The sequence below is a fragment of the Panulirus ornatus genome, chromosome 11 (genome assembly GCF_036320965.1).
Source record: "Panulirus ornatus isolate Po-2019 chromosome 11, ASM3632096v1, whole genome shotgun sequence".
NCBI lineage: Eukaryota > Metazoa > Arthropoda > Malacostraca > Decapoda > Palinuridae > Panulirus > Panulirus ornatus.
Window position 1 is genome coordinate 17,529,371 of NC_092234.1, and position 24,977 is coordinate 17,554,347.

Below are 24,977 nucleotides of genomic sequence, written 5' to 3' on the forward strand. Positions count from 1 at the left end.
TACGTCTGGCAGGCCCGCGTCACTCCAGTTGGGCAAGAGCCGGGCAGCCAGACGGACGATCACGAGTCACTTCTTATGTCAACCTCAGTCATAAATTAACTCCTTCATGAGCAGCAACGCGTCACCACACGCTCCAACGTTGACAATTAACTAAAGTCGCCTGGTCGGGACTTTTTTTTTTCTTTTTTTTCGATGTAACATATTGCGTGGTCATTGCTTCATGTACACTTGTGTATCCCACCAGCTTCCAAGTTTACATTCGTCTCCTGTGTCGTGAATATTATAACTCATTTTCTGCGCAGGTGAGGGGGATCACTTGGGATTCTTGGATTCTATACATTTAAGTCCTTTAATTCCAGCAATTGTGTGCGTTATTTGTCCTGCGCGCGCATGCACTTGGAATAACGTTTGGTGCCATGTAAGCACGAGCGGTGAGGCCGTGGTAGCCAAGTGATCGTTGGCGCTGTGACGCAATGTAATCACGACCGCCAAACGAGAACCAGGGCGACGCGAAATTACTGGCGAACGCAACGACCTGAAACACTCATACATATATGACTCAACATCGGGAACACTTAATCGTTACACCCTCTCTCTCTCTCTCTCTCTCTCTCTCTCTCTCTCTCTCTCTCTCTCTCTCTCTCTCTCTCTCTCTCTCTCTCTCTAACAAAATTCAATTTCATCTTGTTTCCACTCGAGTCCTGATGTCACACTAGATAATCAAAATTTTTTTTTTTTTTTACGTTGGAGGCTCCAGTCACGGACCAAAGTCCACATCCAGGCCGGGCCTTAATTGAAACATAGAGAGGATTATGTAACGGAAAAGACAATGGAAAGTATCTTCGAATTTTAGAGGAAGGGAAAAACTTGTATTTTAAAACGTGCCAGGTCATATTTATTAGGAAAGACATGAGATGGTAGAGAGTTCCAAAGCTTTGATGTGTAGGGAAAGAAACAGTTATCAAAACGGCCCACTCTTGAGTTGCCGATGGCCCCACAATATCATGAGACGCAGCAGCTTGCCATGTATTGTGTGGTCTAGCTAGTGGTGGGGGCACACAGGCAGCCAGCTCTTGGGAACAAAAAACAAAGTAATACTTGTCGAAGAAGGAAAGTGAACCAACATAGCAGCTGAGGGCTAGAGCGTCAAGTTTGGACGTTAGCCTGGGGCAGTTTATAAGTCGGATCGCTTTGGACTCACTCTATCAAGTAAGGATGCAGAGCTAGAACCACCCTAGATGTGAGAGCAGTACTCATACAAGGACGAATCAATCCTTTGTATAAACGGAATAACTGTTCAGAAGTAAAGTTTCGACATCTAAACAAGACACTCAGTATTATAGAGGCAGACTTAGCTATTACCATAATGTGGGGTTTCCACGAGAGTGGATGTTACAGTAATACCAATTATGTTCATTGAGTCAAGAGGTGGAATTACAGAACCGTCAAAGGAGACGAGAGTTGTGAGGAGTTTTTGATAGAAATGAGTAGAAACTGGGTCTTGGAGGCGTTGAACTTAACTAGATGTCGTCTACCTCACTGAAGTATGTTAATGTTAAACCACCAACACTTGGAGACCAGAGACGTAAACATTGGGTTGACTTTTTAATGTTTGTTTTTTCAGGTGTGATGATGTACGTGAGTGGCTCTTGTACCACCATGAGAGAAAAATAATACATTGTTTAGGCATAGGAATGTGTATGTATGTATGTACGGTACATGTATGGATAAATGTAGAAATAGATTTGTGTGCTGAGTTATAGAATGGATCATGGATAGATTCCTCTAGATAACGACACACACACACACACACACACACACACACACACACACACACACACACACACACGTGATGCAGTGGTTAACGTTACTGACTATGAGTCAGCACGGGCCAGCCTGGGGTCGGACCTGTGTGGAATGGAATCCTGGGTGTGGCAACTGGTCCGCACTCAACCCAGGTGTTCATCCTCTACTCGAGGCTGGTCGATAAACAGGTACGTAGCTGAGGCTGGTGTGTGTGTGTGTGTGTGTGTGTGTGTGTGTGTGTGTGTGTGTGTGTGTGTGAGCTAATAAGAGTAAATGCATGATACATACATACAAGGTTAAGACCCGGGACAACACGAGTGTAACACTCTCCCCCCGTATAGCACAAATGGTAGCTACATGTACACACACATGCGAACATAATTAACATGGACGAGGCAGGAGAAAATCCAATACATTTCCATGAATTGATCAGAAGTCAAGTGTCCATCATGCATGAGGTGGTCAGACGAAGCTATTCAGGGGGAATAACATGTCAAGACGGTTTTCGCAGTGGAAGACAACTGAGACCCATTACCAGTGGGATGGAGTGGGTAGGAGGAACACTGAGGTAACTAGAAAAGACATCAGTAGTGTAGATCTTGATGCACAGAAGTCTTGTTGTCCTGTTGACATCACACCATGTGTACTGTGTACACACACACACACACAAGACACGGTAAACAAACCTCATGATACACATGGTGTGGCAAGGTCCGACGTCATACATCACTCACCAGGCCAGTCCTCACCAAGCCAGTCCTTACCAGACCAGTCCTCACCAAGCCAGTTCTCACCAGGCCAGTCCTCACCAGGCCAGTCCTCACCAGGCCAGTCCTCACCAAGCCAGTCCTCACCAGGCCAGTCCTCACCAGATCAGTCCTCACCAGGCCAGTCCTTACCAGACCAGTCCTCACCAAGCCAGTCCTCACCAGACCAGTCCTCACCAGGCCAGTCCTCACCAGACCAGTCCTCACCAAGCCAGTTCTCACCAGGCCAGTCCTCACCAGGCCAGTCCTCACCAGGCCAGTCCTCACCAAGCCAGTCCTCACCAGGCCAGTCCTCACCAGACCAGTCCTCACCAGGCCAGTCCTTACCAGACCAGTCCTCACCAAGCCAGACCTCACCAAGCCAGTCCTCACCAGGCCAGTCCTCACCAGATCAGTCCTCACCAGACCAGTCCTCACCAAGCCAGTCCTCACCAGGCCAGTCCTCACCAGACCAGTCCTCACCAGGCCAGTCCTCACCAGACCAGTCCTCACCAGGCCAGTCCTCACCAAGCCAGTCCTCACCAGACCAATCCTCACCAGACCAGTCCTCACCAAGCCAGTCCTCACCAGACCAGTCCTCACCAAGCCAGTCCTCACCAGACCAGTCCTCACCAGACCAGTCCTCACCAAGCCAGTCCTCACCAAGCCAGTCCTCACCAGACCAATCCTCACCAGACCAGTCCTCACCAGGCCAGTCCTCACCAGGCCAGTCCTCACCAAGCCAGTCCTCACCAGACCAGTCCTCACCAAGCCAGTCCTCACCAAGCCAGTCCTCACCAGACCAGTCCTCACCTAGCCAGTCCTCACAAAGCCAGTCCTCACCAGACCAGTCCTCACCAAGCCAGTCCTCACCAGACCACTCCTCACCAGACCAGTCCTCACCAGACCAGTCCTCACCAAGCCAGTCCTCACCAGACCAGTCCTCACCAGACCACTCCTCACCAGACCAGTCCTCACCAGACCAGTCTTCACCAAGCCAGTCCTCACCAGACTAGTCCTCGCTAAGCCAGTTCTCACCAGACCAGTCCTCACCAAGCCAGTCCTCACCAAGCCAGTCCTCACCAGACCAGTCCTCACCAGACCAGTCCTCACCAAGCCAGTCCTCACCAGACCAGTCCTCACCTAGCCAGTCCTCACCAGACCAGTCCTCACAAAGCCAGTCCTCACCAGACCAGTCCTCACCAAGCCAGTCCTCACCAGACCACTCCTCACCAGACCAGTCCTCACCAGACCAGTCTTCACCAAGCCAGTCCTCACCAGACTAGTCCTCACCAGGCCAGTCCTCACCAGACCAGTCCTCACCAGACCAGTCCTCACCAAGCCAGTCCTCACCAGACCAGTCCTCACCAGACCAGTCCTCACCTGACCAATCCTCACCAGGCCAGTCCTCACCAAGCCAGTCCTCACCAAGCCAGTCCTCACCAGACCAGTCCTCACCAAGCCAGTCCTCACCAGACCAGTCCTCACCAGACCAATCCTCACCAGGCCAGTCCTCGCCAAGCCAGTCCTCACCAAGCCAGTCCTCACCAGACCAGTCCTCACCAGACCAGTCCTCACCAAGCCAGTCCTCACCAGACCAGTCCTCACCAAGCCAGTCCTCACCAGACCAGTCCTCACCAGACCAGTCCTCGCCAAGCCAGTCCTCACCAGGCCAGTCCTCACTAGACCAGTCCTCACCAGACCAGTCCTCACCAGGCCAGTCCTCACCAGGCCAGTTTTCACCAAGCCAGTCCTCACCAGACCAGTCCTCACCAAGCCAGTCCTCACCAGGCCAGTCCTCACCAGACCAGTCCTCACCAGACCAGTCCTCACCAGGCCAGTCCTCACCAGACCAGTCCTCACCAGGCCAGTCCTCACCAGGCCAGTCCTCACCAGACCAGTCCTCACCAGGCCAGTCCTCACCAGGCCAGTCCTCACCAGATCAGTCCTCACCAGATCAGTCCTCACCAGACCAGTCCTCACCAGACCAGTGGTCACCAGACCAGTCCTCACCAGGCCAGTCTTCACCAGGCCAGTCCTCACCAGGCCAGTCTTCACCAGACCAGTCCTCACCAAACCAGTCCTCACCAAGCCAGTCCTCACCAGACCAGTCCTCACCAGACCAGTCCTCACCAAGCCAGTCCTCACCAGACCAGTCCTCACCAAGCCAGTCCTCACCAGACCAGTCCTCACCAGCCCAGTCCTCACCAGACCAGTCCTCACCAGGCCAGTCCTCACCAGACCAGTCCTCACCAAGCCAGTCCTCACCAGACCAGTCCTCACCACGCCAGTCCTCACCAGACCAGTCCTCACCACGCCAGTCCTCACCAGACCAGTCCTCACCAAGCCAGTCCTCACCAGGCCAGTCTTCACCAGACCAGTCCTCACCAGACCAGTCCTCACCAGGCCAGTGCTCACCAGACCAGTCCTCACCAGGCCAGTCCTCACCAGACCAGTCCTCACCAGGCCAGTCCTCACCAGACTAGTCCTCACCAGACCAGTCCTCACCAGGCTATTCCTCACCAGGCCAGTCCTCACCAGGCCAGTCCTCACCAGACCAGTCCTCACCAAGACCAGTCCTCACCAGACCAGTCCTCACCAGGCATTCCTCACCAGGCCATTCCTCACCAGGCCAGTCCTCACCAGGCTAGTCCTCACCAGGACCAGTCCTCACCAAGCCAGTCCTCACCAGGCCAGTCCTCACCAGGACAGTCCTCACCAGACCAGTCCTCACCAGGCCAGTCCTCACCAGGCCAGTCCTCACCAGACCAGTCCTCACCAGACCAGTCCTCACCAGGCCAGTCCTCACCAGGCCAGTCCTCACCAGGCCAGTCCTTCACCAGACCAGTCCTCACCAGGCCAGTCCTCACCAGGCCAGTCTTCACCAGACCAGTCCTCACCAGGCCAGTCCTCACCAGGCCAGTCTTCACCAGACCAGTCCTCACCAGATCAGTCCTCACCAGGCCAGTCTTCACCAGACCAGTCCTCACCAGGCCAGTCCTCACCAGACCAGTCCTCACCAGACCAGTCCTCACCAGGCCAGTCCTCACTAGGCCAGTTCTCACCAGGCCAGTCCTCACCAGACCAGTCCTCACCAGGCCAGTCCTCACCAGACCAGTCCTCACCAGGCCAGTCCTCACTAGATCAGTCCTCACCAGGCCAGTCCTCACCAGACCAGTCCTCACCAGGCCAGTCCTCACCAGATCAGTCCTCACCAGACCAGTCCTCACCAGGCCAGTCCTCACCAGGCCAGTCTTCACCAGAGCAGTCCTCACCAGGCCAGTCCTCACCAGGCCAGTCCTCACCAGACCAGTCCTCACCAGGCCAGTCCTCACCAGACCAGTCCTCACCAGGCCAGTCCTCACCAGACCAGTCCTCACCAACCAGTCCTCACCAGCCAGTCTTCACCAGACCAGTCCTCACCAGGCCAGTCTTCACCAGACCAGTCCTCACCAAGCCAGTCCTCACCAAGCCAGTCCTCACCAGACCAGTCCTCACCAGACCAGTCCTCACAAGCATCCTCACCAGACCAGGGCCCGTCCTCACCAGACAGTCCCCACCACCGTCTCACCGACCCGTCCCCCAAAGACCCGTCTCCCCCCAGCCTACCAGGGCCCGTCCCCACCAACCCGTCCTCACCCCGACCCGTCCCACCCGGCCCGTCCTCACCCGACAGTCCCAAAAGGGCCCCTCCCCAAGGCCAGTTTCCCCACCAGCCGTTCACCAACCAGTCCTCACCAGACCGTCCTCACCAGACCCGTCCCCACAGCCAGTCCCACAGGCCTCCCCACCAGACCAGTCCTCCCAACCATCCTACCCGCCAGTCCTCACCAAACCGTCCCCCCACGCCAGTCCCCACCCGCCAGTCCCCCAGACCCTCCCCACCGCCAGTCCTCACAGGCTCCCCACCAAAACCCGTCCTCCCACGCCAGTCCTCACCCGCCAGTCCTCACCAGACCCGCCCCACCGGCCAGTCCTCACCAGACCAGTCCTCACCAACCAGTCCCCACCAAACCAGTCCTCCCGACCAGTCCCCACCAGACCCGTCCCCACCCGCCCTCATGTGTGCGAGGTAGCGCTAGGAAAAGACAACAAAGGCCCCATTCGTTCACACTCAGTCTCTAGCTGTCATGTAATAATGCATCGAAACCACAGCTCCCTTTCCACATTCAGGCCCCACACAACTTTCCATGGTTTACTCCAGACGCTTCACATGCCCTGGTTCAATCCATTGACAGCACGTCGACCCCGGTATACCACATCGTTCCAATTCACTCTATTCCTTGCACGCCTTTCACCCTCCTGCATGTTCAGGCCCCGATCACTCAATCTTTTTAACTCCATCTTTCCACCTCCAATTTGGTCTCCCACTTCTCCTCGTTCCCTCTACCTCTGACACATATATCCTCTTTGTCAATCTTTCCTCACTCATTCTCTGCATGTGACAAAACCATTTCAAAACACCCTCTTCTGCTCTCTCAACCACACTCTTTTTATTACCACACATCTCTCTTACCCTATTATTACTTACTCGATCCAACCACCTCACACCACATATTGTCCTCAAACATCTCATTTCCAGCACATACACCCTCCTCCGCACAACTCTATCCATAGTCCACGCCTCGCAACCATATAACATTGTTGGAACCAGTATTCCCTCAAAGATACGCATTTTTGCTTTCCGAGATAATGTTCTCGACTTCCACACATTCTTCAACGCTCCCAGAATTTTCGCCCCCTCCCCCACCCTATGAGTCACTTCCGCTTCCATGGTTCCATCCGCTGACAAATCCACTCCCAGATATCTAAAACACTTCACTTCCTCCAGTTTTTCTCCATTCAAACTCACCTGCCCAATTGACTTGACCCTCAACCCTACTGTACCTAATAACCTTGCTCTTATTCATATTTCCTCTCAGCTTTCTTCTTTCACACACTTTACAAAACTCAGTCACCAGCTTCTGCAGTTTCTCACATGAATCAGCCACCAGCGCTGTATCATCAGCGAACAACAACTGACTCACTTCCCAAGCTCTCTCCTACACAACAGACTGCATACTTGCCCCTCTTTCCAAAACTCTTGCATTCACCTCCCTAACAACCCCATCCATAAACATATTAAACAACCATGGAGACATCACACACCCCTGCCGCAAACCTACATTCACTGAGAACCAATCACTTTCCTCTCTTCCCACACGTACACATGCCTTACATCCTCGATAAAAAGAATTTCACTGCTTCTAACAACTTGCCTCCTACGCCGTATATTCTTAATACCTTCCACAGAGCATCTCTATCAACTCTACCATATGCCTTCCCCAAATCCATAAATGCTACATACAAATCCATTTGCTTTTCTAAGTATTTCTCACATACATTCTTCAAAGCAAACACCTGATCCACACATCCTCTACCACTTCTGAAACCACACTGCTCTTCCCCAATCTGATGCTCTGTATATGCCTTCACCCTCTCAATCAATACCCTCCCATATAATTTCCCAGGAATACTCAACAAACTTATACCTCTGTAATTTGAGCACTCACTTTTATCCCCTTTGCCTTTGTACAATGGCACTATGCAAGCATTCCGCCAATCCTCAGGCACCTCACTATGAGTCATACATACATTGAATAACCTTACCAACCAGTCAACAATACAGTCACCCCCTTTTTTAATAAATTCCACTGCAATACCATCCAAACCCGCTGCCTTGCCGGCTTTCATCTTCCGCAAAGCTCCCACTACCTCTTCTCTGTTTACCAAATCATTTTCCCTAACCCTCTCACTTTGCACACCACCTCGACCAAAACACCCTATATCTGCCACTCTATCATCAAACACATTCAACAAACCTTCAAAATACTCACTCCATCTCCTCACATTACCACTACTTGTTATCGCCTCCCCATTAGCCCCTTCACTGAAGTTCCCTTTTGTTCCCTCGTCTTACGCATTTTATTTACCTCCTTCCAAAACATCTCACCTCAACTCTCATTTGCCCTCTTTTTCACTCTTGCACCTTTCTCTTGACCTCCTGCCTCTTTCTTTTATACATCTCCCAGTCATTTGCATTATTTCCCTGCAAAAATCGTCCAAATGCCTCTCTCTTCTCTTTCACTAATAGTCTTACTTCTTCATCCCACCACTCACTACTCTTTCTAATCTGCCCACCTCCCACGTTTCTCATGCCACAAGCATCTTTTGCGCAAGCCATCACTGCTTCCCTAAATACATCCCATTCCTCCCCCACTCCTCTTACCTCCATTGTTCTCACCTTTTTCCATTCTGTACTCAGTCTCTCGTGGTACTTCCTCACACAAGTCTCCTTCCCAAGCTCACTTACTCTCACCACTCTTTTCACCCCAACATTCTCTCTTCTTTTCTGAAAACCTCTAGAAATCTTCACCTTCACGTCCACAAGATAATGATCAGACATCCCTCTAGTTGCACCTCTCAGCACATTAACATCCAAAAGTCTCTCTTTCGCGCGCCTATCAATTAACACGTAATCCAATAATACTCTCTGGCCATCTCTCCTACTTACATACGTATACTTATGTATATCTCGCTTTTTAAACCAAGTATTCCCAATCACCAGTCCTTTTTCAGCACATAAATCTACAAGCTCTTCACCATTTCCATTTACAACACTGAACACCCCATGCACGCCAATTACTCCCTCACCTGCCACATTGCTCACCTTTGCATTCAAATCACCCATCACTATAACCGGTCTCGTGCATCAAAACTACTAACACACTCACTCAGCTGCTCCCAAAACACTTGCCTCTCATGATCTTTCTTCTCATGCCCAGGTGCATATGCACCAATAATCTCTCTCCATCCACTTTCAGTTTTACCCATATCAATCTAGAGTTTACTTTCTTACACTCCATCACATACTCCCACCACTCCTGTTTCAGGAGTAGTGCTACTCCTTCCCTTGCTCTTGTCCTCTCACTAACCCCTGACTTTACTCCCAAGACATTTCCAAACCACTCTTCCCCTTTACCCTTGAGCTTCGTTTCACTCAGAGCCAAAACATCCAGGTTCCTTTCCTCAAACATACTACCTATCTCTCCTTTTTTTCTCATCTTGGTTACATTCACACACATTTAGACACCCCAATCTGAGCCTTCGAGGAGGATGAGCACTCCCCGCGTGACTCCTTCTGTTTCCCATTCTAGAAAGTTAAAATACAAGGGGGGGAGGGTTTCCAGCCCCCCGCTCCCGTCCCCTTTAGTCGCGTTCTACGACACGTGAAGAATGCGTGGGAAGTATTCTTTCTCCCCTATCCCCAGGGATAGGGGAGAAATTTTTCAGTCTCCTGTAAAAGAATCTTACATAACTATAGCACAAAACAATAACTATGTTAAAATAGGAAATTATCCTTCTTATGTCATAAAGGTAGAAAGTCTCCAGTCTAAATTCTTGCGACCAAGAAGTGTTCAGATTTCAGATTTCATCAGATGTCTCTGGTTGGGTTTTTAGTTTCTAGTTTTTGAATGCCATTTGCATATATGTACATACATACTATATAAACAATTAAAAACATTCATTTATCATACTTAACAAAACTCCTAACTGTCTCAGCTTCTCACAAAAGTAATGTAGATGGTAATTTGGCAATCTATAAAAGAATATATATATATATATATATATATATATATATATATATATATATATATATATATATATATATATATATATATATATCTTTCATACTATTCGCCATCTCCCGCATTAGCGAGGTTGCGTTAAGAACAGAGGACTGAACCTTTGAGGGAATATCCTCACCTGGCCCCTCTCTGTCCCTTCTTTTGGGAAAAAAAAAAAAAAAAAAACGAGAGGGGAGGATTTCCTGCACCCCGCTCCCTTCCCTTTTAGTCGCCTTCTACGACACGCAGGGAATACGTGAGAAGTATTCTTTCTCCCCTATCCCCAGGGATGTCCTCTTTAGTTTTCTATTAGATTTAAATCTGGTGACTTCCTGGGCCAGTCACTGAAAAACTTCACTGCACAGTCCTTAAACCAATCAGTGACTAGTTTGGCAGTGTCTTGGGGAGTTGCATCCTGCATGAAGAATTCAGCTATGCGCTTTTTGAATGAATCTGGAAGATGGCCACACAATAGCTTGAGGTTTCATTCTTTTGCAACATTTTGAAGGTCCACAACACCATAATAACGGAAACGATCCCATACCATAAGTAAAGCAGGGAACTATACAATGCTTGCAATGTACTTGAGGTCAAATGAACCACAGCACAGTTGACTGGTACACATGCTCACCACGGCCACCTCTTTTACAGCATCAGCTACATCAGTTACCCTGACATCTGCAAAACGTTTACAGTGTGAAGGTTTCCTTTTACAGAATTCCTTCAGCTGTTCTCGGATCACGGTCACTGACGAGCTTTACTTACAGTCTGTTGTTCTCGACATCATCCAAGGCCATTGGCCGAGACTCCAGTAAGAAATGTAACATAAACATCAAAGGTCGCTACACGTACTGTGTAGTACTTGGAATTCTTGTACTAAGTGACAGCACCAATATACACACGTTCCTGTACCATCAAGACTCTCCCAGTAAGCAACAGAAACCCTCTGATAGTTAACTTTTCATCCAGAGATTAACGTTGAACACACACTGATTGTTCTAGAGCCTACACGATCAACACAACTACTTTTGCAACTCGTGTACCCCGCTGGAGAAGCCTATATTTATACATTGACTTGTGAGTGACTGACAGAACCGTCAGTGTTACAACTTTCATTATAAATATACACCGTCAATTGCATCATCCCATTTCGATACAGTTGATATAAAATCGCATTAAATTATGCACAAACGACCCAAATTGAGTAAAACAATTGAGAGTAAAGATCGTGAAAATTATTTTTTTTTTTCAATGAATAAAATGTGTTTAGTGCGGTAGTGCTCCACCAAAACATGTGGACGACGACCACAGGTTAAGGTGCCGCTCTGGTCTGGCTTATGGTCGTATACGTGTGTGTGCGACCGCCCTACCATGCCTGAGTAGACCATTATCACTGAACTGGGCGAGAGACTGGCATCTACAGAGACGCTAGGACCACCAGGTGTATTATGAAGCCCTGGTTACATGCCAGAGAGTGAAAGAACAGTGGTTAAGCAGGATGTCATAAAGTGCTGGGAGTCAGGCACTTGGGAGCCCCAACTGGGCATAAGGTGAGATAAAGATGAATGTAATAATGTCCTACGATATGAAAAGGCAACATGATGAAAAAGAATATAGGACCATTGTGTTTAGTGGTGATTCAAGGAAATTAGCCCTTCGGTCATGAGTTATAGCGCCATGATTTTTTTTTCCTACAAAGGGGTCCTTGTGTTGCATGATATTGCCATTAATAAAAATGATAACATTACTGGTACAGTTAAACAGTAAGGAAGCCCTTTTTCTACATGATGCATTTTGAGAAATTTGGTGCCAATGGATTTCTTATTCTGTGTTGAGTGTTGGATATTAGGTGTAGTGCAGCAGCTCCATCTGTTTATAATTCTTGGAAAGTTGAAAGGGCTTTGAAATAACAGGAAACAAAAAGCTCAGAGTGGAAGGAATGCTTTTATGATGCTTTCATCCAGTTCTAGTAAATAGTAAATGAACGGGAGTGACTCCTATCATGTCCCAATATCATTTTCTAATGTCCTCGCAGGAAGTGTGAGGACAGTAGAAAATTGACTGTCCTGTGGATTGCAGGAGGATATTTTTAGCTTATTTGAAATAATCTACATGATACTAATACTCAAATTTCTACATATGTTTTTTTTATTTTTCGAAGGTATTGATATTGGTATTGGCATTTAAAACCAGCATCAGTGTTGGCTACATTTTTTTATTTCATATATATCTTACAGTATACATAATTATTATGTATTTACGTTTTCACATTTGGAACTATGAATAAATAAACAAATTACTTTAACCAAAATGAATTGCTTCTTGTATTCTAAATATATGAAAATGGTGACCAGGGTACATGTGGGATCACACTAAGATGATGTACTGTATGTGCAGTCTCTGTGATGATCTTTAGGGTATTGAGACGATACTTTTTCTAACTGTAACCACAGGCCAATTGTGATATCTATGGATAATTGGTAAAAGCAAACATCACTTTGGATTTTAAATGATGGTGGGAGCCAATGAAATGTTATATAATGTATAGAGCAGTGAATGAGTTAATATTGTAACATTTCAGTGATGACAGTTCTAGTGTCAAGGTTATATTGTCTTGTGTCCCAGATTACTTTGACATTTTCTTGCAGGTATTTCATGGCCATTTTAAGTCACTGATTCATATCCAAGATGAAGGAACAGTACCGTGAGACAGATGTTGTCCGTAATATCTTGGATATCCAGTTTGGGGTACTCTCAGCACAGGACATGCAACAACTGAGCCATGCTCATGTTGTGTCTTCAGAACTCTACAATTCTACAGCAGGCTCCCGACAGCCTGCTGCTCATGGCGTTCTTGACCGTCGCATGGTGAGTAACAATCAGTAATGTTTTCTTTGCTTTTGGTGTTCCAAGAGTAGTATGCCTCGAAATGTAATAAATTTCCTCAGTAATTTAAGAGTAGTGATTGCATTATAGTGATCAGAATTATTGTAATTGGATGTTGAATGAGCAACTTGTTCTGGGAAATTCGGACTTAATGTTTGTACATGAATTTCCTATTTGAGATACAGTGTTGAACAACACTTGAATGTAAAACATTGGTTATTCATGCAGTAGAATTAAGATAATGGAACCAAAACACATAAGGATAGTTTCTTTCAATGTGGTTGTAATTTTTAACGTTATCTCATTTCTTCATTTTGCATATGTTAAGAGTTTTTAAATGTTTATCCTATGTCTGTCATCATTCATTTCCACTTCTTTAGGGTGAATCAAGCACATACAGCCTCTGGAATCACTTTGTGCTACTCTTTAGTTGACAGTGCTGTTGTGTAATATACATCATTGCATCAGAAAACTTGATATTTTCTTTCTTTTGGCATTTGATAAAGTGACACCAAGTGTTTTTAGCATTTTTTACAGAATTGACACAAAATGTATTGCATTATGATCCTTTAATGGTGAAGTCATTAACATATTAATTTGTTGACTATAAGAGATCAGAAGCACAATCTATCATGCACTTTTTATGTTTGAAAATGCTTATTTTCAGTAGTCAGCCTTTCTCACAGTTCTAACTGATCTCATTTTTAAATTGCCATATGCATGATAAAGTCCTCATGGTATCGTAGCGGATACCCCAGATCACCTCCAGGTACACAGTTGTTACAATTATTCAGGATTGTATTGTTTGCTTTTCATAAATCATGACTACCATAATGATCCTCATCACTTTAAGGATGGAGGGAAAAAGAATTTGAGTGATCAGAGCCTGAACATGTAAAGGTTGGGGGGTGAAAGGCATGCATGGGATAGAATGAATTGGAATGCTGTGGTATACTGGGGTGAATGTATTGTCATTGGTCTGAACTAGAGCGTATGAAGTGGCTGAGGTAAACCATAGAAAGGGCTGTGTGGCTTTGTTGTGGATAGGGAGCTGTGGTGTCAATGCATTACACATTACAGCTTAAGAGTGGATGTGAACAGATACGCCCTTTCTTCATTTACTCTTGGCACTACTTTGCTGACACAGAAAATGGTGATCAAGTATGAGAAAAGATTAGCATGTAAAACAGTCACATTCATAAGGACCATCAGGTGAGCATGTAGTACCCAATTCTGGCAGTTAGGGCCATACATTTCTCTCACTCATCACCAGAGGGTATCTGATGGTGCCTCCAACGTGTTTCTTTCCATGGGATTACTAGCTCTTCCATCTGCTGGCCACTCTCCATAATTTTTTGAATAACTTAATGATAATTAGTTCTTGCATGAGGTTAAAACCTAATAAAGAGAACTGTATAAAGAAAATGTGAAAAATATGATTTTCCACATCATTCACCAAGTATGAATTGAATGTTTTAGACTGGAAGCGATCACTATTATGTACATGCTATATAGCACTTCCATTTCTACCACTCATTTTCTTGTATTTTTCTCAGTATGCAGATAATTATTGGTTCAAGAGTTTGCTCATAATCTAGTGAAGAGAGCTGTGCAGAAAAAATACGTAGAGAAAACAGTATATGATATCATTTAGCACTGTTATGTGAAAGTTATTCTGTAAGTATGTAGAAGAAAATGAGAAAACATTTAAAAGTTTACCAATGGAAAGTTTGCTTTAGAAATTTAGATAACTGTGGTGAAGTTACTCTTCAAATGTTGTATGATTATGTAACTGATATGCATTAGATCTGGGGTTCTCAAACCGGGTGTTGTTACCTCCAATTGAGTTGGAAGCCACATCATGAAGGATCACATAGAGTTCATGACATTGCACAAGTCTTTGAGGGAGGAAAGTAATGATGTGGCAAAGGAAAGTCACATAAAGTTCATGACATTGCACAAGTCTTTGAGCATGGAAAGTGATGGTGTGACAAAGGAAAATAATGGTGTGGAATTTGACATTTGGCTAAGTCAGGGTAGTAGTACAATCGTTATTGTTACTTTACATTCCCAAAGCTGTTTACTTAGACCTATGAATTTAAGCAATTTTGTTTCAAGGTTGACGTGACAAAGTGTGGCTCTTATGCTCCTATAATGGAAGATTTTCAGGCTGATATTAAATCAAAAATAGATTTTAACATCTTTATTAATGTTGCAAAGTTTTGGTTTAGCCTACTATAACACCATACAGTATTATCAAAGTGCTTATAGAATTTGGGACTGCTTTTGTCATTAAACAGCTTACTTAAGTTTTGTACATTGTCTAATTACTGTAATCATATTTCGTATGTCATTTTGAACTAAAGTGTGTGCTCTTTTCATTGAAAACATACACCCATAGGTAAAGAAAATAAATCAAGTGATTTTGTGCACTTGTTTTGGCCTGCCTTCTCTTGGTTTCTTTCAATAATTTTAGATATTAAGGACTTATAGCTTGCTTTTGCACTGTTTAATATATAAAAGATAATATTGCAAGTTTTGTTCTTTAGGCCCCCCTTTCATGTGACCTGATTTCAAAATAAGTGCATGTTGTTACTTATGTGTACCTTGTCTATGATATTAGTGCAAAAAATATTTTATATTAGGAATTCAGTGCAAACTGGACTTAGTGGTATGTTATATCCAGTTTTCCAGTTTTCTGATATTTTTAGCACTAGAAAAAACTATATTTATATGCCTAAGTAAGCAAGGTAATCTTTATTGCATTTGAGAGTAAAATAGCATGTAGATGTGTTAGTTTACACATGAGTTTCACACTCACAGTGTATGACACATCACACTCTTGATCTTATCTTCCTTAACCCTTAAACTACTAAACCCTAAAAATGTTGGGGGTCCCTTGTATGAGGTTGTATCAGAATATGCAAAAATATTTTGGTCATCAGTTAATCAGAAATGTTGAGTGTATGTGTATGTGGGTGGGTTAGGCCATTCTTTCGTCTGTTTCTTTGCACTGCCTTGCTAACATGGGAGACAGTGCCAAGTATTATAAATAGAAAAATAAATAAAGAAAAAAAATAAGAGTGTGGTTAAGAGAGCAGGAGAGGGTGTGTTGAAAGGTTTGGACATATGAAGAGAAGGAGTGAAGAAAGATTGACAAAGAGGATATATGTGTCATAGGTGGAGGGAACAAGGAGAAACAGGAGACCAAATTGGAGGTGGAAGGATGGAGTGAAAAAGATTCAGAGCTACCAGGGCCTGAACATACAGGAGGGTGAGGGGCATGCAAGGAATAGAGTGAATTGGAACGATGTGGTATACCTTGGTCGACATGCTGTGATTGGACTGAACCAAGGCATGTGAAATGTCTGGGATAAACCATCGAAAGGTCTGTGGGGCTTGGATGTGGATAGGGAGCTGTGGTTTCGGTGCATTACGCATGACAGCTAGAGACTGAGTGTGAATGAATGTGGCCTTTTTTGTGTTTTCGTGGCACTACAGTGCTGAAGTAGGGGGTAGTGATGCTGTTTCCTGTGGACGGGGTGGTGCTAGGATTGGATGAAGGTAAGCAAGTATGAATATGTACATGTGTATATATGTATATGTCTCTGCATGTGTATATGTATGTATATGTGTATATATTGTAATGTGTATGTGCATGTATGGTCGTTTGTGTATATATATGTGTGTTTATGAGTGAATGGGGCATTTTTTGTGTTTTCTGGTGCTACCTCGCTGACACGGGAAACAGCAATTAAGTATGATAATGATAAAAGAAATAAAGAAAAAAAAATCAAGCAAACATATTATATTTGATGCTGAACATACACTAAAAGTTCATATGCTTGATGATGATGTGCTGAATGTTTTATTGCTGCTGACATGACAGATTATGGCAGCACCTTGGTCCTTGACCTCCAACACCCATGGTTTACAGAACTCACACATGTATTTGTTTTCATTTTATAATGATAACACACTTGCCCTTTTTGAAGACTTTAGAACATAATACCCAGTGAATAATAGATAAATGATCACATAAAGTGTTTCACTGCAAATTAAGGGTATTTACTTGTGGCTTATTTATGTAATTTTCTGATATATCACTTATTCATTATGATTTATTTATATAATTTTTGGATATTTATATTATTCACAATTTTGTTGTTCACAGCACTGTGACAGAAGCCATGCACTTAAATGACTGCTTTTGTTATTTCCTTTCTCTCATAGTCAAGATCACTTTGCTGTTATGATCAAAATCACATTCAGCATCCATGAAATCAAAATCACCATCATTAGTACCCCAGAGATAATAATAAATTTGCTTGGCTGAGTTAGCATGGCTGCACAGCATTGTTACACAAAGTAGTGAGCAAACACAGTTAGGAGGGACTGGGCCTTACCTTCTTGCTCTGTGTTATACAAGTAAGTGACCCAGCATAATTTTTTTCTGATGCTGTTTATATTTGCTAGTGACTTAAGATGTCTCTTTATACCTAAAAAGTATGGCTTTGAATTTGATCGAGAGTGGGAAGAGACAACCCATATAAGTATGGTTTCAGTAGGTATGTTAGGCACTTAGGAATATGTTTGTAAAAGTCAAGGATTGCACTGAGCAGGAAACAGCACAAGAAAGTATGGTGTCAATAAAGCTTTGGAATCCTTGTCGTAGAGTTTTTTTATTGTTTCATAGTTATATATATAGGGTCTTATTTGGGGTCTTTTATTTTAGTATGCATGTAGTGATGGGTGGTGGCCAAACCTGAGGTGTAATGGGATGCCAGACATTTTTCTGGGTATAAATTTGGAGGGTATATCTTGGCTAGGGATTGTCTTAAGAATGATGGTAGGGGAGAGAGAAAGAGAACTGTTTAGTGTTTTTTTGTTTTTTTTGTATGTGAATGTATTTGGTTGTGGTAGGAATGGTTGGAGGAGGGAAATTTGGTTTTATAGTTAACAGAAGAGTGAGTGTATTTCTTGTTTCTTATTGGGAAAGGACGGATTTTGAGGGGATGGTAGGGATTGGAAGGGTCATCCCATTTTGGTTCTTGAGCTTTGTTTTGTGCCGTTTGGAATTTTTTGAGCTCATTTTGGATATTTTGGGGGGAGGGGGGCTAGATAAGCACAACAAGTGCTTGTTCATATGAAATGCATGTAGAGTATGAAAAGGAATACTCTATAATTTACACAAAGCATGCAGGCAAATGATTGAAATTTTGGCAGCAGTAATTTTCTGGAATATGTATTTTGGATATGAGGTCTTTGGAAATCATGATGAATAGTTCTACACCACTGGTTTGAGATTAAAGGAAAATGCTATTGCTGGTTTACTGTTATGTCAGTATAAATGCTTATATTATGGTTAGATGATGTTCAGGTTTCAGGCTCATTGGCCTGTGATATGCTAATCTGCCAAAGGCATTTGTTGGAAGACACTGTAGGTAGTTGTCAGAGTTCAGCAGCCTAGTTTAGGCTGGACTGCTTGGTATGCATCCATGATATACCATTTGTCAGACTGAAAAAAGTTGGTCACTTAAACAATTGAAATTTGGTGAAAAGGAATATAAGCACTAATATGCATGATACAAATTCATTGAGTTACTATGATGGATTTTACAATGAGAGAGAGTAATTTGATGGCAAATTGCTGTCCCTGGTTTGGTCAGAGAATAAACATTTAAGTGAAAAAGCAATGAGGATGAAAATATACAGGTCACAGAAGTAAAGTGTAAGACAATTCTCCTAAGAAGTTTAATGATAACTTAATGATGTTGATAAAACTGTACAGCACTGTAAAAGGGTGAAGTGATATGGAAGGTATTTGAAAAAAATGAACATTTAGATCTAGCCACAAGGGTCTTTAGAAGTGTAGGAATAGGGACTTTAATTAATGGTTTCAAAGAGATATGTAGACTCCAAAATCTTATTCATGATGATGAATATGATGTATTCTGGGATTTTAAAGTAAATTATTTATTGAAATAAAATCTGAAGCACATAATGACATTACATATGGATAAAGTGATAGAGAAAAAATAGGATGTGGAAAGAAGAGAAAAATATGTTGAAAGAGAAGAACAGCATGATAGAATCATGATGCAGGAAAAATGGTAGTTTAGGAGACATATGTAAAAGTTCATTGCAGAGTAGTGAATGAAAGCCTCATGCAGATGAAAAAATAAGAAATGTGTATGTCACTCTGAAAGATCATGTTTGACTTTAAAACTGGGATGTGTATGAATGAACTAAAAGGTTAAATGTACCTGAACAACTCCATATGATAAGAGATAAGGAGTGGAATTAATGATAACAGATAGGGGATAGGGGAGAAAGAATACTTCCCGCGTATTCCCTGCGTGTCGTAGAAGGCGGCTAAAAGGGGAGGGAGCGGGAGGCTGGAAATCCTCCCCTCTCGCTTTTTTTTTTTTTTCCAAAAGAGGGAATAGAGAAGGGGGCCAGGTGGGGATGTTCCCTCGGGGGCCCAGTCCTCTGTTCTCAACGCTACCTCGCTAATGCGGGAAATGGCGAATAGTATGAAAGAAAGAAAAGAAGTTATATATTACATTCAGATAACATGAAAATGATCTTCACACACCTTAGCTTTTCACTTTCTTTGATTGAGCTTGAATTGTATAAAATGACTCTGCAGTTGACAGATTTGAAGGACATGCTACATACTCTCTGTAGTTGAGGTAACTGGATCCAAATAGGTTTTCATGAAAAAAATATGTGTTCTTGCCTGAACAAGGCCAGCCATCACAGCTCCCAAAGTAAATTATTTGGCCATCAGGTTTCCTCCATCAAATACAAGGGTAACTTAGGATATAACTTAAACCTTGACCCAAAAAGACTGACAGAGTAGTTGATGTTGCAAGTTACTGATATAATGTTGTTATTGTGGGTCACAAGAGTTAGCTTATGTAATTCTTAATAAGTTTGTTCACCTACTGTAAAGGAAAGCTTGCTAGTGAGAGTGAAGGTTTATTGAAAAAGGAATACTGTTCTTCATATCACTTTTACTATGGTGTGGAAATAACTCAGTTTTTTATTTTTCAGGGCACTAGTCAGAAAGATGTTACCTGTGAAACTTGTGCAAAAAATTTGTCAGACTGTATAGGTCACTATGGTTACTTGGACCTTGCAAGACCAGTCTATCATGTGGGTTATTTCAAAAACACAATCCATATTCTTCAGAACATCTGCAAAGTGAGTTCACAAATTTAATGTGTTTAGTAGGATTAATTCATTTTTCTCCTCTGCGGTTGGCATGTTTGAAGGCTACAGTCATCCTGATGGTGTTGATGGATGCAAGGATTGGGCTCTAGATGAGAACATATGGAAGAAGGTGAATGTGTTGGAAATGAGATGTTGAGGATAGTACATCGTATGTTAAGGTTTTTACAACCACCCTTTTCTTTTCACCAATTTACTTGTAAAGACTGTCTGTGTGCACACCTCCCAAACCCAAACAGCCCTCATCTACCACCCTATCAACAAAGACAGGGCATCACTTACCACTTGCATAAGTTGAGGCTAAGAGCTTCTAGCTTGTAGAGAATGAAGTCATTCTTTTTGTAACTATTTTTTTTTTCAAATGCTAGCCATCATGAGTTAAAGATTAACCATCTTGATTTTTTTATACTCCTAGATTATGATATTTTAGAAAGTTAATCTTACGCAGTATACATATTCCTTTTTAATTGTACTCTGAACATACTTATGTAAATCTTATTTTGTTGTAAGTTGTATGACAGATTGTTGTTATAGTGTCCATTTTTTTTAGATTTAGAATTTCCGTATCTCATGATAAAAGATTACTTTTTTTGGAGCAGGCTTGGAAACATGACTTGGAAGATCCGTTTACTCACTCCCATGCTGCGTTTTTTTTAATAAGTCTTCAGACAAATTAGATTACAGTTACTGCCCACCTGTTTGGTCTTGTCACCAAACCTATTCAGGTTTTAGTTGGTTTGCAGGTCCAGGCATGCTTCTTAATTTGCAACTTGTGTAATAGTTTATGAGTGAAATTAGTTACAGTGACTTAATCTTCCTGTTATCCATCTGCTCATTTAAAGTTTGGCTTCAGCTATGTTAGCACACGTGCTCTATCAGGGAAGAAATGACATATTCCTGAAAATAAAGTTGTTCCTATTCTGATAATTTTATCCATATAAATCTTTAGACACTGAAAAGCAAAGTATTTTCATGATAATACATATGCTTTAATTCTGAGGATTTGAGAGATTCACCAACTGATATTTTTAGAATTTATTTTCAGTGAAAGTGTGTTTCCTCCTAAGAAAGAACTTAGTTTAATGAAACTATTTGTGTTGCCTTTTTATGTAAGAGTTTGTAGTGGGAAGTAATGGGCTTGAATGCAGAAATGATACTTCATCTCTTTATGTGATTGCTATCATATTTGTCTTTTTACAGACTTGTGCACATGTATTGCTGAAGCCAAAAGACAAAGGAGGTTTATGTGAACAGGCAAAAAGAATTAATTCTTATCTTCAGAAGAAAGCCCTCTACAAACGTATCAATGAACTCTGCAAGAAAATGTCATTATGTCCATATTGTGGTGCACAGAATGGAATAGTCAAGAAACTTCCACCTTTGAAGATTGTCCATGAAAGGTTCAGAACTGTAAAGAAAGGAGATCCTATACTGACAGATTATTTTTGTGAGTTTTTGATGTTTTTGTGCATATCTTTAATGTTTATATCTTTGTGTTGATTAAGCACATTCTTGGAGTTCTTATTTTTTATGAGTTTATATCTCAGAAATGAAGAAATGTTATTAAGGAAAGATTTCTTTTGGCCTCTCTTTTATCATTTTCAGTTCTTAATCTTTTGTTACATTTTTAAGGCAACAGTATATTTTGGTTTGCCCTGCATACCTAACTTCTTAATGTATGTACCATACAAAGTCAGACTCTCACAGTCAAAGAATCAGTGCTCTTTCCCATTTCTCTCTTGTAGGTGGTAGGCAGCCACCAATCAGGGAGGGTTAGTGATGGCTGTGCAGTGAACAAGCACATCATTGGCTATCAAGTGTCACCCTTTTGGCCCAGGTAGCTGTTTTATTTTTCTGCCTCACCGACACATGGGCAACTGGCTTTCATTCCACAAACATACAGTCTCTCCTTCTCACACATTGCACTTGACAAGTAACTCGCATGTCTTTTTCTTTGTAGCTCTGTATTTCCCTGTGTCTAGCCCTGCCATTTGGCAAAGTCTCATTGTAATTATTGTAAGGTATGCTTCATTCTACCTACCTTTAAGCTTATGGTACAAGCCAGTTACAGGTTGTTTGATGGTGGCCAAACAATTGTGGGTGCTTGACCTTAGAATACATAATGTATGGTAATCTAATAGTTTGGTTATGTTACAGCAGGTATCATGTAAGGTGGACTTTCACCACCAGTAATTAGATTTGTAGATGCATTGAAACATTTAAGAAACTTATGATGGAACCATGGAAGCGGAAGTGGATCATAGGGTGGGGGAGGGGGCGAAAATTTTGGGAGCCTTGAAAAATGTGTGGAAGTCGAGAACATTATCTCGGAAAGCAAAAATGGGTATGTTTGAAGGAATAGTGGTTCCAACAATGTTGTATGGTTGCGAGGCGTGGGCTATGGATAGAGTTGTGCGCAGGAGGATGGATGTGCTGGAAATGAGATGTTTGAGGACAATGTGTGGTGTGAGGTGGTTTGATCGAGTAAGTAACGTAAGGGTAAGAGAGATGTGTGGAAATAAAAAGAGCGTGGTTGAGAGAGCAGAAGAGGGTGTTTTGAAATGGTTTGGGCACATGGAGAGAATGAGTGAGGAAAGATTGACCAAGAGGATATATGTGTCGGAGGTGGAGGGAACGAGGAGAAGAGGGAGACCAAATTGGAGGTGGAAAGATGGAGTGAAAAAGATTTTGTGTGATCGGGGCCTGAACATGCAGGAGGGTGAAAGGAGGGCAAGGAATAGAGTGAATTGGAGCGATGTGGTATACAGGGGTTGACGTGCTGTCAGTGGATTGAATCAAGGCATGTGAAGCGTCTGGGGTAAACCATGGAAAGCTGTGTAGGTATGTATATTTGCGTGTGTGGACGTGTGTATGTACATGTGTATGGGGGTTGGGCCATTTCTTTCGTCTGTTTCCTCGCGCTACCTCGCAAACGCGGGAGACAGCGACAAAGTATAAAAAAAAAAAAAAAAAAAAAAAAAATGATTCAAGTCATATATTCGGAAGAGGTGTATGTCTTTGATAACATCATGTATATGTGCAAAGCTTCCTATTTGTTGTTGCTGACATTCATTTGATATTTTTTGTAAACTATTAAGTTTTTGTATAATTTGTCTTTGTAACCAAGTAGATTAAGAATATTTCTTAAATTAGCAATATTTGTTTTCTGACCTAATCTGTCTATCTATCTATCTATATCTCTGATGCCTTTTCCCTTACGGAACTCCAGCGAGGGGATGGCCACAGCAAAAGTGTCCATAACTGGTGAACTACATTACTGCTTCCTAGCTTTTAGTTCTTCACCCTTAGCAGGCCACTGGCAGAGGGCAACTCTAAGGCAATGTTTTCAGAGGCTCATGCTTAATGCTCCCACCAGCTACTATTACCTAATGTGTCTAACCTAGACCTTCAAAAAGAATTTCATAAATTACCACAAGAGTTTTGGAAAGAGGGGCAAGTATGAAGTCTCTTGTGGATGAGAGAGCTTGGGAAGTGAGTCAGTTGTTGTTTGCTGATGATACAGCGCTGGTGGCTGATTCATGTGAGAAACTGCAGAAGCTGGTGACTGAGTTTGGTAAAGTGTGTGAAAGAAGAAAGTTAAGAGTAAATGTGAATAAGAGCAAGGTTATTAGGTACAGTAGGGTTGAGGGTCAAGTCAATTGGGAGGTAAGTTTGAATGGAGAAAAACTGGAGGAAGTAAAGTGTTTTAAATATCTGGGAGTGGATCTGGCAGCGGATGGAACCATGGAAGCGGAAGTGGATCATAGGGTGGGGGAGGGGGCGAAAATCCTGGGAGCCTTGAAGAATGTGTGGAAGTCAAGAACATTATCTCGGAAAGCAAAAATGGGTATGTTTGAAGGAATAGTGGTTCCAACAATGCTGTATGGTTGCGAGGCGTGGGCTATGGATAGAGTTGTGCGGAGGAGGGTGTATGTGCTGGAAATGAGATGTTTGAGGACAATGTGTGGTGTGAGGTGGTTTGATCGAGTAAGTAACGTAAGGGTAAGAGAGATGTGTGGAAATAAAAAGAGTGTGGTTGAGAGAGCAGAAGAGGGTGTTTTGAAATGGTTTGGGCACATGGAGAGAATGAGTGAGGAAAGATTGACCAAGAGGATATATGTGTCGGAGGTGGAGGGAACGAGGAGAAGTGGGAGACCAAATTGGAGGTGGAAAGATGGAGTGAAAAAGATTTTGTGTGATCGGGGCCTGAAGATGCAGGAGGGTGAAAGGCGGGGAAGGAATAGAGTGAATTGGATCGATGTGGTATACCGGGGTTGACGTGCTGTCAGTGGATTGAATCAAGGCATGTGAAGCGTCTGGGGTAAACCATGGAAAGCTGTGTAGGTATGTATATTTGTGTGTGTGGACGTATGTATATACATGTGTATGGGGGTGGGTTGGGCCATTTCTTTCGTCTGTTTCCTTGCGCTACCTCGCAAACGCAGGAAACAGCGACAAAAAAAACAAAAAAAAAAAACAAGATACTGCTGTATTAATCGAAATTTCATAGTATGGGAGAAAAAATGTGTGTATTGATCGCCATCAGTAAGTATCTTACTATTATAACTGGTAAGACCCTAGTATTAGGTAGTAGGTAGGAGCATTATGTAGATGTAGTTGGTGGAAACATTAGGTA

At 43.1% G+C, this 24,977-nt stretch overlaps 1 protein-coding gene across 2 annotated transcripts in view; it reads left to right on the forward strand.

The window, feature by feature from the left end:
* Positions 1 to 24,977, forward strand: part of Polr3A (RNA polymerase III subunit A) — a 140,187-nt gene that overhangs the window by 53,999 nt on the left and 61,211 nt on the right. The window contains exons 1-4 of one of the 2 annotated variants that reach the window (XM_071666697.1): positions 11,516 to 11,769; positions 12,868 to 13,087; positions 20,165 to 20,314; positions 21,542 to 21,788. In XM_071666697.1, coding sequence (XP_071522798.1) covers positions 12,908 to 13,087; positions 20,165 to 20,314; positions 21,542 to 21,788 — 577 coding nt within the window. In that variant the 5' untranslated portion in view covers positions 11,516 to 11,769; positions 12,868 to 12,907. Of the gene's footprint in view, positions 1 to 11,515; positions 11,770 to 12,867; positions 13,088 to 20,164; positions 20,315 to 21,541; positions 21,789 to 24,977 lie in introns of those variants that run through there. The other variant, XM_071666698.1, reaches the window with a different exon arrangement.